We start from the raw sequence: 15,335 nt of genomic DNA on the forward strand, positions 1-15,335 counted from the left end.
GCCTTTGTTTGTGGAACATATTCTGCTCTCCTGTGTAAACAATATAACAATCTACAACAGTATAAAAGTCAGAATCTAATGCAGGCAAGCGCAGCATTACTACATCATTTCTTTGCTGCACCATTGATGTAATATAAATCCTGCATTGTGTGAAGACTTTCCTTGAACAGTGAACACTCGAGGAGGGGGTCTCGGCTTCAATCCCAGCCTCCTTTTATTGGCTGCATTCTTGTGGTTACTCATCATCGCTACCCCTCATTTGGGTGCAAGGGCAGAGCTTAGGCTTTCTGCATAGGACTGAGTGAACAGCAGGACACTTGATATTCACATGGTCAACCTCTAATCCTTGATAGCGCTCCTCTGTGGGAATGCATTTTCAATGGGATCGCGAAGGAACGGGGAGGAAGTTCGGTTGGCTTGTTTGCACGCTCGGCCCAGCTGCCAAACCAGACCAGTCCAGACCATGGTCCCAGTGAGAGCTTATGTAACCAATGCTTTGTGAAAGAAGTGTAGCCTACAAACAAAGCAAAATGCACTCATTATGCTCCAAGCCCTAATTTGATACAATACACTTCAGCGATGCTGAAAATATGTGACTGTTTAGTGTCTACGGTCTGATAAACACCTGCTCTCAGTTATGGATGTTACATAACTACACTGAGGCAGACATTGGCTGCTTTTGTCTTCAAGTTCCTGTGTGCAGACTCAGAGCTCGGGAGGGCTGTGCACTAGTGACTCCATGGGAACTGTGTCCACAGAGCTAGAAATCATCATTAGCAGTATTATCCCCCACAGTAACGCACACACCTGCATTCACGCACACATGCACATGCACTGTCATGCACATGCACAACATGCACATTCTCGCACACACGCGCACACACACACACACGCACGCGCACGCACGTGCGCACACACAAACATGCAGTCGCATGCACATGGCCAAATGAATGGTCAAAGAAAGCATAATACTCTAATTACTGTGTGCACCAGCCAACACTGTGTTCCACTTCCATTCAAACTAGGTCTATTGTTATTGTCCAAGTTGTCTGGGGTTTGGTCTTTGTGGTGGCAAGCACACAATGGCAGTGGAGAAGCCCATCAGTGGAGAAGTAAAATAAGAATAACTGTGGGAGACGACGACGACTGGGGAACAGGGTATCTGCTTTCATTTGTGTTTCTGGCTGCCCCTTACCTGCAAAATGCACACATTGAACCTAAAAAGGGAACTCCCGAGTCCCAAATTGAGAACACATTGAATTAGTCCATGAGCCAGACCCCCCTAATTTGCGCGTTAATTACGAAATGGGTGGGCAAATTCTTGTTTGAATTTTTGACTAGCTGTACTTGTCTACTTCACATTTTTGTATGATAACAATCGCAGACTAGCAGCTTAGTGGTAGTTATCATGCATTGAGTACATGCACCCCTATATTGCCACATGCAAATTGTGACAACAAATATATGATCAACTTTTGAACCTTACTTTGTGCAGAGACCAATGAAACCACTTTTCTGCATAATTCAAATATGGGGAATTGATTGGAATGGTTATTTTACTTCCACAAAACTTCCATATATGCTTAAATGGGCTTTTAATGCAGTATTTTGCACACACATCTAAGAAATTTAAAATTAGGCTTGCAAATATCCCCATTTTGGAAGTGTGTGCTAAGAACCAACATGTTCCTAATGGCTATAGAAAACTGCTCACCATTCTAAGCTTTAATATGAGTGGTAACATGTGTTTGTACGTTTTGTAACTCTAGAGATACAATCAGAAACACTATTATAGTGTGATAACACGAGCCAGGGCCATAGCTATAGAATCAAATCGGTGGGCAAAGCTGGTGTGATTTTTTTTTACTTGTTGTGCATCTCTACTTCACAGTTTGGCATGATAACCATTGCAGACACATAGCTTAGTGGTCGTTATCATGCATTGAATATGTGGCCCCCTATATCACCACACACATTCTTACAAAAATATATGATAAATGTTTGAGCCATTATTGTGTAGAGACCTATAATCACACCTTTCTGCATAATTCAAGTATGGGTAATTGACTGGAATAGTCATTTTACTTATTCAATACTTTCATATATGCTTAAAACTCGACACCAGGCTGGCTGAAGAAGTTCCTCATGCAGAAGACCCCAACACGTTGTAGTGTCTGGCCCTTAGACTTATTGACAGTCATGCCGAAGCAGGGTCTCACTGGAAACTGGTGGGGCAGAGTGAATGGATAGATGATGTTGGTTGGACACAGGGTGATGCGTGGCCGTGGACTGAGAGTGCATCCCGCATTGACACCAACCACAGATCTTGCAGCTTTAGGCGTGCAACTCGTGCTTTGTCTGACTCAGCTCTCTATGCACGTTGTTGTGCGTCACGCATCCGGTTGCAGTATAGGCTCGGGTACCTTTGGGCATATTGGCATGTAAAAAAGGTGATCTGTAACTGCCATCTATTAGCCAATTCATCGTTCTGTTGAGCTGGTCAAGTCATGGTGATGTCAGCGGTATCACCTTTTATGCCCATCTTTGTCAGGCATGCCCAAATATGGGGTCTATGCAGATGTCAGAAGTCGGTGGGACGAACCCGTATTTAGGCATGCCCAAATATGGAGTTGCAGAGGCAGAGGCCTTGTGATGTCAGCTGTGGCCCGGGCAGAGGCCTTTTGTGGCGGTTCTGGACAATCATGGGTCCGACCAACTCAACACCGGGCACTGCACTCCCTGTGGGGGTGTAGAACGCGTGTGTCGAATTTGAAGTAGGTGGGGCGAACGGTTTTGGTGTTACATGTATTACAGACGTACAGCTGTACAGACACAGAGACTTTGCATTTATAGTTAGATGATACATTGGCTACTATATGGACATTGAATATTCCCTCATTTAAAACCTTTGATTTTGACATGTTAACAAAATGAAATAAGAATGTTGACTCTGTCAATACAATATTCAATTGACAGTCATGCAAAATCAGGCATATTTTCCTATATAATGCCTAATTTGCATATTTAAATATACAATTTCAGAAAACTTGTAATACAATAAATCATTGTTTTCATGTAATTAATCAACTATAGGCCGTGTTGGGACCCCAGAAAAAGTGCCTAGAAAATGAATTTCGTTCCCGCGTCATGGGCACTATACTCATTTAATGCATTTTTTCAAATCAACCTGGGGACCACTATTGTGTTGGGTGGGGATATGGGCTAAGATTAGTGCTTTTGTAACTTAACACTTGCTATGCATCCCATGTGTATACAACATCCCACTGTTTCTCAACCGCTGACTACTACTGGTAAAATGTCCTAATAATAATGACTCAACCAGACAATCCGGTGCACTTCCCCTTTCTTGAGATTCTAACTCCCTTTTTCTGTTGAATTTCTTGAACTCCAACTTGTCAGTAAATGACTACATGGATGGACTCATCATAGGTCACCAGGTCATTCAGTGCACTTCCCCTTTCTTGAGATTCTAACTCCCTTTTTCTGTTGAATTTCTTGAACTCCAACTTGTCAGTAAATGACATGGATGGACTCATCATAGGTCACCAGGTCATTCAGTTCACGGTTTCTCAACTAGTGGAAAGAAAAAAAACAACAAATCCTACATTACTAAATGCATGGTCAGGGACCACATGCAATACCTCCACGGACCACCAGTGGTCCACGGACCACCTGTTGAAAACCCATGGTCTACTAGATGGACGTGTGTATGCACGTACAGAGATTTTGTGCATTAATTATTTAATACTCCTATCTGTATCAATATGAATGTGTATATTAGAGTGTTCTAGATAGATGTAATCATACATCAGAGCATTTCAATGTGGCCTACTAGGGAAGTTTCATGGTGATCACTAGTTCTTAAGTTTTTTCATCCTATTCACATGTATATAGGTGAAAATAACAAAATGTGTGATAAATATGAAAAAGCTGCTCCTGTGGAAGTGTTATCATATATTAATTTACTTATATTGACCTTCTAAACAATTTAATATAGGTATGGTTTTGCCCACTCATTTCGTAATGAAAACTTGTCTGGCTCATGGACTAAATGCTGAATGTTGGTTGCTCAGATCCTGTGAGGGTCTGCGACTGATGTGAATGATTGGCACAATCTTTTTTTTTTTATGTTTTTCTTTTTGTGGCTTTCACCTTTATTTTTTAAATATTTTTTATGGAGGGACAGACAGTAGGCTGACAGGAAATGGGGAGAGAGATGGGGGGGGAAGACATGCAGTAAAGGCCGTCGGGATCAGGAGTCGAACCCGCGGCACACTGCCAGACTGGATTACCAGCCACGGTGCCTGGACCGCTGAGCCACGGCCCAGGCCATGATTGGCACAATCTTTACACGCAAGGAAGAACAGGAAGTGCAAAAGGGAGTGCATTAATTCATTCCCCACCCCTCTCCATACCAGATGATAAAAACAGGGGTCTGTGGGTCTGTATCTCACTCCTTCCAACTCTGTTGCACTCTGTCTGCCTGCAGAAATACTTCAAAGCCTGTAAGTATTGCAAACTTCTCTGTATTTATTTTTTTACTGAGGAATTGAAGATTGAAGAATTCTATATAATGACATCCCTTTTTGCAATATTTATTTTGCTAATTGAGGTATGAATTGTGATTGATAACTTTTATGAGTCACAAATGATAATGTGGTGAGATAGTTGTCTACAACCACAAAATGATAAAAGGGCGTTGATTGAATATAAAATGGTGCAAGAAGGTTGAATTGCCATGCAGAACATCTGTTGATCTGTGATTTGATCTCTGATGTGGTTTTTTTGGTCAATTATGCTGCAAATGTTTGTCTTTTCATTCAGAATCATGAGCAGAAACTACCTGTCCAAAAATGACGAGCTCCGCAAGGGAGACTTCCTCATTTCCAACAACCGGGAATGGAAAGCAGTCTTTCAGGTTAGTAACTTGAGATACGTGCAGTTTTAATAAGAAAATGTGTGTATTGTTTTTAATACATGAAAGTACTACATGCTTGCTTACTGGTATAGTGGTCACAATGTGTTTGTTTGGTGTGGCAATGAACAGTTAATGGTAAAGTGATTTTCTTAATGGAGTGATGTGATGATAAAGTTATTTAATGGTAAAGTGATTTAAAGGGACATTTCACTTCCAAATTTCAAATCTTTGGAGTAATTTTAACTACTACTACTCAAGCTTTTGTGAGCACCCCATTTGCTTGATTACACGGCTCACATTTTAGAAGGACAATATCAGTCAATATGCCAAGGACGGGTGTTTTCGATGAATCTATCATGGGTAAAATTGAGTTTGAAGTTACAAGGGGTTTATATAAGAAGGGGGCGTGTAAGATAAAACGATAATCACATCTATATTTAAATACTGAACCAAGCTACTTAAAAACGTCTGGAGTAGACGATAAAATGACCCCAAACAACGTGAAATGTTCCATTAATCATGCAGTGATTTAATGGTAAAGTGACTTAACCATGCAGTGATTTAAAGATGCAGTGACTGTGTCCCTCTATACAGGAGGATGGTAACTTTGTCGTCTACGGCTGGAAGCCCATGTGGTCATCAGACACGGCCGGCTCTGGTGCCCACCGCCTGTGCATGCAGGCAGACTGCAACCTGGTCATGTACAACAAGGATGACAAACCCAAGTGGCACACCAACTCCAGCAAGGACAAATGCAACATGTGTCGCATGCACTTGACAGACGACGGCAATCTGTTGGTCCAGAGAGAAGGCGACGACATCTGGAATTCTGCCAAATCCCAAGGCATGAAATGAAGTCGTGAAAACAGGCATTCATAAAAAATACAAACATGTGGTCATTTTGATAGTGTTTTTTTTAACAATCTCAACCATAGTGTGTGTGTGTGTGTGTGTGTGTGTGTGTGTGTGTGTGTGTGTGTGTGTGTGTGTGTGTGTGTGTGTGTGTGTGTGTGTGTGTGTGTGTGTGTGTGTGTGTGTGTGTGTGTGTGTGTCGTGCGTGCGTGCCTTAAACATATGCCAGAAGGCATTATATCCAAATATGTTTTATCCCAAACGAAGTGAATCTTTGTCACTATACTGTAACATCTTGATGCAATTGATTAAAAGATACAGTTGTGTCCAAATGTGGTGTAGTGTCGTCCTGTGTCAATTAACCAATGAATGAATCAATAAATAGTCCATTCAACAGTAACACATTGTCAGAAGTGAGGGATTCTTCTCTGGTCAGTTGTCAAATAAATAAGAGAAGTGTGAAACTGTAGCCTGCTCTATAGCAGTGGTTCCCTAGTTTTTAGCTCAAGACCCAAAAGAGAAATGTGATGTTTGCCCTGGATCCAGGGGCTGCACAATAAAATTAGTTAATACAGCATCACAATCATTTTAACTATACATATACATTTATATGTTGGCTATTCAAAAGTAGCAGATCATCTACAAGCGAGATCTAAGATCTTGTACATCTGCTATTTCTTTTTTAAATATTTGAAAAATATCAAAGGTTTGGAAAAAAACCCTTCTGGGAGTCTCTGGCACAAAACCTTTTTTGATGGGGGTCCGTGGACATCAATTTGGGGGTCCTTGGCACAGAAACGTTTGAGAGCTACTGATTTATGGGTGAGCTGGAACCATGTAACTAAGTTACTGATAATTATGCCTGCAACAAATGGATATTTACGGGTCAATTTTTATTTTCTGGTTCATTTGACACTTTCACAGTTAAACCCATCCCATCAGGTCCATTGGGCCTGGCAGTATGCCCAGCCAAACATCCTCTTCTACCGGATGCCCAACCAACGCATTGAGATGCATGGATTATGACAAAAAAAAGAAAATCTTTCCTTTATTTACCCAGGTTAGTAGCTGAGCACAAGTGCTCATTTTCAGTAACACCCTGCACATAGAAACACACAGACAGACAGACACACATTAAAACCTGGGAGTACAACCTCAGTCTTATACTGTTGGCCACTAAGCAGCTACACTGGAGAAGTTCGGGGGTTCAGTGCCTTGCTCAAAGGCACTTCAGCGGTGTTTTCCTGCCCGTCCGGTGAATCGAACTGGCAACCTTTCGGCAACAAGGGCGCTCCTCTAACCCTTGGGCCACCGCTGCCCTGAACATATAATGATGATCCATATCATTTACATGAATTACTGTTTCCCAAAAGCTATGAGTTATTGTCTCCATGCAGGAAGAGAGTATGTTTTGCACTCCGTCCGTGTGTGTCTCCGTGTGTCTGTGTGTCCGTCCGTCTGTGTACAGCTAATCTCCGGCACCGTTAACACGGTCGATGCCAAATTTTGCACACACACTCCCTGGATGCCAACGATGAACCTCTGCCCCAAATCTTCCAGAACGGCCTGTTATAGCACCGACTTTTGAAAAACATTTTTTTTTATATTACCAAAAATCCCGCTAATTGTTACACACTATCTCTATAGTCATGTTTTCAAGCCGGATCCTAATTGGCTAACATTGGCTTTCAAAGTTTGCGGGATTGGCCCGTTTTGAAAACAAAAAGCCTCAAATCATGTACGCAGCATGAAATTTACGTGAAATCTTTCACAGACTTTCCTACTAGGCTGAGGAATATATCCCACCCTTTTCACATTGGCCTGTTATAGCGCCACCAACAGGTGGATTTTTGCAAAACACATTTTTGGAACATCCAATTGCCATCCAAGACGTAAGAAGAAATGGCACCCTTTTCACATTGGCCTATTATAGCGCCATGCACCAAGAGGCCACAGCCTGACCTGCCCTGGTGGAGACCTGTGCCCCAAGGGGCACTTTATCTAGTTTTTATTATATTAAACCATAACATAACCCTACTTGACTAGATACTGAGCTTGTCTTACAGACAATTTGAACAGAGCTGAAACATACAATAAAGCAGTATTATACTAAAACGAGTTACTGCAGGCTGACCACATAAGTAGTGATTAAATGAGACAGCTACCGTAACAAGAAAGAACCTTGTGTACTGAAGAAATTTGGCACATCAACCTCAACGCCCCACTCCCTTTTGCCCTTTTGAATCGAACTGGCAACCTTTCGGCAACAAGGGCGCTCCTCTAACCCTTGGGCCACCGCTCCGCCTGAACATAATTATATGATGATCCATATCATTTACATGAATTACTGTTTCCCAAAAGCTATGATTTATTGTCTCCATGCAGGAAGAGAGCATGTTTTGCACTCCGTCCGTGTGTGTCTGTGTGTCCGTCCGTCTGTGTACAGCTAATCTCCGGCACCGTTAACACGGTCGATGCCAAATTTTGCACACACACTCCCTGGATGCCAACGATGAACCTCTGCCCCAAATCTTCCAGAACGGCCTGTTATAGCACCGACTTTTGAAAAACATTTTTTTTTTTATATTACCAAAAATCCAGCAAATCGTTACACACTATCTCTATAGTTATGTTTTCAAGCCGGATCTGTCTGATATTTCATATTCCATCCTGATTGGCTAACATTGGCTTTCAAAGTTTGCGGGATTGGCCAGTTTTGAACAAAAAGCCTCAAATCATGTACGCAGCATGCAATTTACGTGAAATCTTTCACAGACTTTCCTACTAGGCTGAGGAATATATATATCCCACCCTTTTCACATTGGCCTGTTATAGTGCCACCAACAGGTGGATTTTTGCAAAACACATTTTTGGAACATCCAATTGCCATCCAAGGCGTAAGAAGAAATGGCACCCTTTTCACATTGGCCTATTATAGCGCCACCAAGAGGCCACAGCCTGACCTGCCCTGGTGGAGACCTGTGCCCCATGGGGCACTTTATCTAGTTTTTATTATATTAAACCATAACCAAACCATAACCATAACCCTACTTGACTATACTGAGCTTGTCTTACAGACAATTTGAACAGAGCTGAAACATACAATAAAGCAGTATTATACTAAAACGAGTTACTGCAGGCTGACCACATAAGTAGTGATTAAATGAGACAGCTACCGTAACAAGAAAGAACCTTGTGTACTGAAGACATTTGGCACATCATCCTCAACGCCCCACTCCCTTTTGCCCAGCTTGAACAGATCTACAAGCTCACAATATTAAATATAAAAGGTATTTAAGTTAAATCTGACTTGCCTAAGTCTGCAGTGCATACATCCTGTTACATGTATTTTTCAGAATGGCCATAACAGCAATTAATTATATCGGATATCGATATCGGCCAAAATGTCTCATCGGCACATCCCTTTTTAGCAAATAATAGTTTTAGTTTAGTGTAGTTTATTCGCACAATAAAACAGTACAAAAAATGGTAACATCAATAAAAGGGAAATATGTGCAGGTGAGAAAAGAAACCCATGGAGGGCTTATATGTGGTTCTCACCAAAGATAATATACAAATAGTAATAGATAAACTACATTGGCATTAGTGTACATTCTATCTTATTGGCTAAGGAATGAAACAAAAATTAAAGAATTCAAGGAATAAATTACATTTCCGTCCTGTGTTAACTGTGCATAGCTGAATAGGATGGGGCAGGTCTACGCTACTGTATTTTAACATCAGTTATTATGGTGGTACTTGGAGAGCCAGATATATTCTGAGGTGGTACTTCGGTATAATAAGGTTGAGAATGACTGCCCTAGGACTGACCCTGAAGGAGTATGATCCAATGTGATAGTATCCCATCAAAAATCTACAGGAGCTATACAGCTGTCAGACTAGCATTTTATTGGGTATAAGTAATGTGTGCTATGTCATTGTTGGTCTAAAAATAATGATTTAATGAGAATAAAGATAAAAGTAGCACCAGCAGCTATAGCCCTATATCCTTTATCCTAAATAAGGATGAAGTAAGTTAGTCCCTCAAACTACATCAAAATAAACGGTAGTGGGTCGCACACACCAAGACCCCAGCTCAAATTGTTTATTTCATATTTGAACAGGGACAAACGTTTCGGCTACCCAGCCTTCATCAGTGTGATGAAGGCTAAGGGCTCCATTTTCGTCACCGCTAAACCCCTTATCCCTAAACCTCTTTGCCTTTTTTTTTTTACTATTTTGAAAAACATTTTTGAATAGTTCAACTAGCCAATCTACATTGACACGTGAGCTTGTAGACTGGCCATTCTAACTATTCAAAAATGTTTTGCAAAATAGTAAAAAAAGGCAAAGAAGTTTAGGGATAAGGGGTTTAGCGGTGACGAAAATGGAGCCCTAAGAGTAGTACTAGTCCCTCAAACTGAAATAACACTGTTGTTTTGTAAATGCTGCAAAAGCAGTCATTCCTCTAGAAATCATACTACAACGGTTGATTCAAGGGTAAGTGTGTCATAAATTATATCATCAATTCACACTAATGCAATTCCTCACAAATTGTCAGAGGGTTTCAATTATCTCCCGTTCTATAAAAGAGAGAGGTTTTCAGGAGAGGAGTACACTTTACCCAAAGATCCATCTTCATCACCTGAGTCCAGACTCCAGCATCAGCCGGTGAGTACAGAATCAGAATGTCTGCTGTTGAATAATGCTCGGTCCTCCTGTGTGGGAGAGAAATGTATGATAGATTATGTTTATGTTCTGCCCAGTTGTGGGGAATCTGATTTTATAAGCATTACTTACTCTGTGTTTGTATAGGTCTATTTTGTATTGTTCTGTGTTCTAGGGATGTGCTGCATCCTTTGTGCAAACATTCCAGATATTTTCCAGTTTTATGTTTTTACATATTATAAGCCTTTGTGCATGTTCTGCTCTTTATCCATTTTTAGAATCATGAGCAGGAACTACTTGTCCAAGTATGATGAGCTCCGCAAGGGTGATTACCTCATGTCCAACAACCACGAGTGGAAGGCTCTCTTCCAGGTCAGAATTATGGGAACATAAATCATGACATTGTAGTCACTTTGATCCTGAGGGAAACAAATTTGTGCACCCAGCATATGCCCAAAACAGTTCGTTTTCGGGATTCAAATTCAAAAATAGCAAAAGTAGCAGATTTACAAGCTCAAGCTTTACAAGCTCAAGCTTTACATGCGTAAGCATAGCAGCAGGTGTACTGTGCATTATATATAGGCCTACTATAACAAAATATAACCATGTTATCTTCCACTCCAGGATGATGGCAACTTTGTCATCTATGGCTGGAAGCCCATGTGGTCAGCGGAGACGGGCGGCCAGCGAGATGCCTGGCGCATGTGCATGCAGGACGACTGCAACTTTGTCATGTACAAGAAGGACAACAAGATGATGTGGCAGACCAAGACCCAGACCACCGGAGGCTTCAAGATGTGCCACATGTACCTGAGGGATGACGGCACCATGATGATGGAGAGGGATGGAGAGGAGGTGTGGTCCTCAGCCCAGTCCAAAGGCTTCAAGTAAACCTATGAAGCTGAGACCAGCCAGCCGTAATTGAGGGAGATCATTGTTGTTCTTCCTCCTGCATGGCTTGGATAGATATGTGTGATTAAATCTCTCTGATATCAAATTCATAATCTTCAATAAACAGCATGGAAAATGTCAATCTTGTGTTGAAGTCTTCTCTAGCATCTTGAACCCTATAGCATCCATATTCTGAACATGTCATGACTCATAAATATAGGCGAACATTGAACATTCTGCAAAAAATATATTTTCTGCAAACAGATTTGGTGTAGACTGACGGTTAACTACCCCTCATCACTAAAAGAAAGCAAGTGCTCCCTTAAAAGTGGGTTTGAACTATAGCAACAATACTGTTTGATCATCATAGGGGGCTTCGGGTAAAAACAAAATAAAAATGACATGCCTGTTCTTTATCAATCTGGGAACCCATTCGGTAAAACATAATAATAAAAAAATGAAAGAAAACTAATATTTTTCCCCTTAGTTTTAGCCTCTGAGGGCACCCCTCCATTTGGCTCCTCCCCTTTCTTCCTCATGCGTGTTTCACTGTTTTATTCCTACTAACAACAGCACTACATGTTTAGGGCAGTGGTGCTGCAGCTGAGAGATTGATGAGCAGCACGTATCTCCCTCTTGTTGGGGTTAGCCAAATTTCTGAAAGGCTATTCTTTTTGTGACAAACACAGCTTGTCTAGACAGCTTCATTGTGCTCACAGCAAATGTCATTAGCAATGAGAGGGATTGGCAAAGCAGAGCCTCATCAGTGAGCGAGTGTTGCATGCTAAAAATAGAAGAAAGAGGGTTGATCATTATGGATCTGCGATTATACAACTGAGTTTCCGGTGACTTCCACACTGATGGTTATGTTGCTTAATTAATGTAAATCAATGTTTCTCAACCTTTTCAGGCCACAACGCCCACAAATACTCATATCTGAACTGGGGTCTGGAGACCCCCCCCAAATATAATCATATTTGAATTGGGAAGCCCAAAAGTTATCATATTTGAACTGCAGGGATCCAAGTGACAAGCACTTGGAATTGTGCAACCCATTTTAGGAGCTGAGGCATTACATTTAGTTTAACTCAGTTCCATTGTGATAATATTTGACAATTTAGCAATTTCGCCATTGTTACATTTTTCATTTTAGAGGTATTAAAAAGGTCTTAAAAGTCATTCAATTGTCACTTTAGATATGTGCAGATACTCTGTAATACACGTTTTTGTTTTGTTTTTGTTTTTTACTGTTGAGTGAGAAAACAATGTTGCACATTAAGAAAATCTTCGATCAGCTTGAGAAGTGAGAACCTCTGTTTTTCGTGAAATGGCACCCTTTTCACATTGGCCTATTATAGCGCCACCAAGAGGCCACAGCCTGACCTGCCCTGGTGGAGACCTGTGCCCCAAGGGGCACTTTATCTAGTTTTTATTATATTAAACCATAACATAACCCTACTTGACTATACTGAGCTTGTCTTACAGACAATTTGAACAGAGCTGAAACATACAATAAAGCAGTTTTATACTAAAACGAGTTAGTTACTGCAGGCTGACCACATAAGTAGTGATTAAATGAATTCCGTAACAAGAAAGAGCCAAAGAAATTTGGCACATCATCCTCAACGCCCCAGTGGCCCACTCCCTTTTGCCCACCCCCTGTCCTATCCCAGATTACTTAAACAGAGGTCCATGGATCTGTTTCTCACTTCTTTCAGCTCTCTGCCTGGTGAAAGACTTCAAAGCATGTAAGTACTGGAAACTTTTCTGTTTAGCTGGTTCATAACTGAAGATGAAAACTCTATTGTGAATTGTGATTGATAAGTTATGAGTAAAAAAATTATATACGGTGAGAAAATTGTCAACAGCCACAAAATTAAAAAAGGGACGTTGATTGAGTATCATAATTCCTGGTAAGACACAGTTGAATTGCCATAGAACGTTCAGCAGATTTGTAAATGATGGATAAAGCCCATGCTGCAAAATGTTTTGTCTTTTCATACAGAATCATGAGCAGAAACTACTTGTCCAAAAATGATGAGCTCCGCAAGGGAGACTTCCTCATTTCCAACAACCGGGAATGGAAAGCAGTCTTTCAGGTTAGTAGCTTGATATAAGTTTTCTTTCTTTCTTTTTTTTGTATGTAAAATAGTATGGGTCAACTTGGTCCCACTGTGGTCCCACTTTGTTAACGGTAGGCCTACAGTAAAGTGATTTAAAGGGATATTTCACTTTCAAACATGTGTGGGGTCATTATAACCTCTACTCTGACTTTTGTGTTTCACCCCAGACAGTTTGAAGTTGCTTGATTCAGTATTTAGATATTTTAGTTTCAGGTTCAGGTTTATTTGTCATATGAATAGATACAGAGTATAAATACAATGAAAATTATTTTGCTCAGAGCATTCTCAGTCTTACATACACAGGACATAGACAAACATCTACATACTGTATAGTGCAAAGAAAAAGACAAAAACTAAAAAAAAAGTGCAAGTGAAGTGACAATACAGTGCAATACAGTTCAAGGTCAGCTGTTCAGCAGCCTGACTGCCTGGGGGAAGAAACTGTTACTGAGACGGGTGGTGCGAGATTTGATGCTCTGGTAGCGTTTTTTGGAAGGGAGTTGTTTGAACAGGGTATTTGCGGGATGGCTGGTGTCTTTGATGATGTTGTGGGCTTTTTTCATACAACAAGTTTATATTCATTTTGATCAGACATCACATGCCCCCTTCCTATACAAACTTGTAACTTCAAACTCCATTAGATTATATAAGAAGGGGCGTGTCTGATGAAATTAATCTCAAATATCTAAATGCTGATAAGCGACTTAAAAACTGTCTAGACAGTAGACATTAAAATGACCCCAAACCTGTTTGAAGGTGAAATATCTTTATTTAAATCATGCAGTGATTTAATGCTAAAGTGACTTAAACATTTATTGGTAAATGTAATGGTAAAGTTTCTTAATCGTGCAGTGATTGATTGATCGAGATTGATTGATTGCATACTTTATTAGTCAGAAATGCAAACAGCACGAGGTACAGTCAGACATTTAGACTAAAAGGATAACACAAAATAAGTCCTGGGGACTTGGGAATTTTTTCCATTGTGGTCCTATGTGATTGAGCAGGAGGATGCTAAACGCACACCAGTCTTAGTACTGGTGCCAGCTCACGGCAGAAACATCTAAAGAGTTAAGTCTTAAAAGCCGATTATTTATTAAAATAATCGGCTCTTTGGCTATCAGTGTGTGCAGCCACTCTTTTGTCTTTTTAAGACTTAACTCTTTAGTCCTATGTGATTGAACCATGCAGTGATTTAAAGATGCAGTGACTGTGTCCCTCTATACAGGAGGACGGTAACTTTGTCATCTACGGCTGGAAGCCCATGTGGTCATCAGACACGGCCGGCTCTGATGTCCACCGCCTGTGCATGCAGGCAGACTGCAACCTGGTCATGTACAACAAGGAGGGAGAACCCAGGTGGCAAGCCAACTGCTGCAAGGACAAGCCCAACATGTGTCGCATGCACTTGACAGACGACGGCAATCTGTTGGTGCAGAGAGAAGGCGACGACATCTGGACTTCTGCCAAATCCCAAGGCATGAAATGAAGTCATAAAAGAGTTAACCAGCTTTCAATTATAAAAACATATTTGTTTTTTTTGTTTGTTTTTTTGTGATTTTGATACAACATAAAAAATGCCAAATATCAACAGTTTAAATATACGGTTGTGTCCAAATGTGAATTATTGTCTCTTCATGAGTCTGTTTTTTGCAACAACAAAAACCTATGCAATAGTGCATTCACAAGGAGGACAAAAATGAATGATCAATGATGAATGAGCCTACACTACAGTGTAGACATATATTCCGTTCATAATTCCTAATCCTAATACCATAATATTTATTAACAATGAAAAGATTGTATTTCCATATTGACTTATCTGCAGTGGTGTAAAGTATAAGTACTCAAGTACTGTACTT

At 40.7% G+C, this 15,335-nt stretch overlaps 3 protein-coding genes across 3 annotated transcripts; all 3 read left to right on the plus strand.

Moving 5' to 3' along the window:
- The first annotated feature begins 4,358 nt into the window (after nt 1-4,358).
- LOC306912931 (B-type lectin plumieribetin-like) lies at nt 4,359-6,123 on the plus strand. The gene is made up of 3 exons (XM_079489397.1): nt 4,359-4,526; nt 4,846-4,939; nt 5,534-6,123. Exons 2-3 carry the CDS (start codon nt 4,850-4,852, stop codon nt 5,792-5,794), a joined length of 351 nt encoding a protein of 116 aa, XP_079345523.1. The 5' UTR covers nt 4,359-4,526; nt 4,846-4,849; the 3' UTR covers nt 5,795-6,123.
- A 4,233-nt stretch (nt 6,124-10,356) lies between these two features.
- LOC306912930 (B-type lectin plumieribetin-like) lies at nt 10,357-11,381 on the plus strand. Its single transcript, XM_079489396.1, has 3 exons — nt 10,357-10,462; nt 10,738-10,831; nt 11,084-11,381. The coding sequence occupies exons 2-3, from the start codon at nt 10,742-10,744 to the stop codon at nt 11,348-11,350; spliced, it is 357 nt and encodes a 118-aa protein (XP_079345522.1). The 5' UTR covers nt 10,357-10,462; nt 10,738-10,741; the 3' UTR covers nt 11,351-11,381.
- A 1,647-nt stretch (nt 11,382-13,028) lies between these two features.
- Nucleotides 13,029-15,097, plus strand: LOC306912929 (B-type lectin plumieribetin-like). The gene is made up of 3 exons (XM_079489395.1): nt 13,029-13,098; nt 13,356-13,449; nt 14,702-15,097. Exons 1-3 carry the CDS (start codon nt 13,043-13,045, stop codon nt 14,960-14,962), a joined length of 411 nt encoding a protein of 136 aa, XP_079345521.1. The 5' UTR covers nt 13,029-13,042; the 3' UTR covers nt 14,963-15,097.
- The last annotated feature ends 238 nt before the right edge of the window (nt 15,098-15,335 follow it).

This window comes from Electrona antarctica, assembly GCF_951216825.1.
Source record: "Electrona antarctica genome assembly, chromosome: 20".
NCBI lineage: Eukaryota > Metazoa > Chordata > Actinopteri > Myctophiformes > Myctophidae > Electrona > Electrona antarctica.

Excerpts from the sequence above, each read along its gene's own strand:
- LOC306912931 (XM_079489397.1), top strand. The coding sequence starts at position 4,850 with ATGAGCAGAAACTACCTGTCCAAAAATGACGAGCTCCGCAAGGGAGAC. Across the intron at positions 4,940-5,533 it reads AATGGAAAGCAGTCTTTCAG|GAGGATGGTAACTTTGTCGT; the intron begins GTTAGTAACTTG and ends CCCTCTATACAG.
- LOC306912930 (XM_079489396.1), top strand. The coding sequence starts at position 10,742 with ATGAGCAGGAACTACTTGTCCAAGTATGATGAGCTCCGCAAGGGTGAT. Across the intron at positions 10,832-11,083 it reads AGTGGAAGGCTCTCTTCCAG|GATGATGGCAACTTTGTCAT; the intron begins GTCAGAATTATG and ends CTTCCACTCCAG.
- LOC306912929 (XM_079489395.1), top strand. The coding sequence starts at position 13,043 with ATGGATCTGTTTCTCACTTCTTTCAGCTCTCTGCCTGGTGAAAGACTT. Across the intron at positions 13,099-13,355 it reads GGTGAAAGACTTCAAAGCAT|AATCATGAGCAGAAACTACT; the intron begins GTAAGTACTGGA and ends CTTTTCATACAG. Across the intron at positions 13,450-14,701 it reads AATGGAAAGCAGTCTTTCAG|GAGGACGGTAACTTTGTCAT; the intron begins GTTAGTAGCTTG and ends CCCTCTATACAG.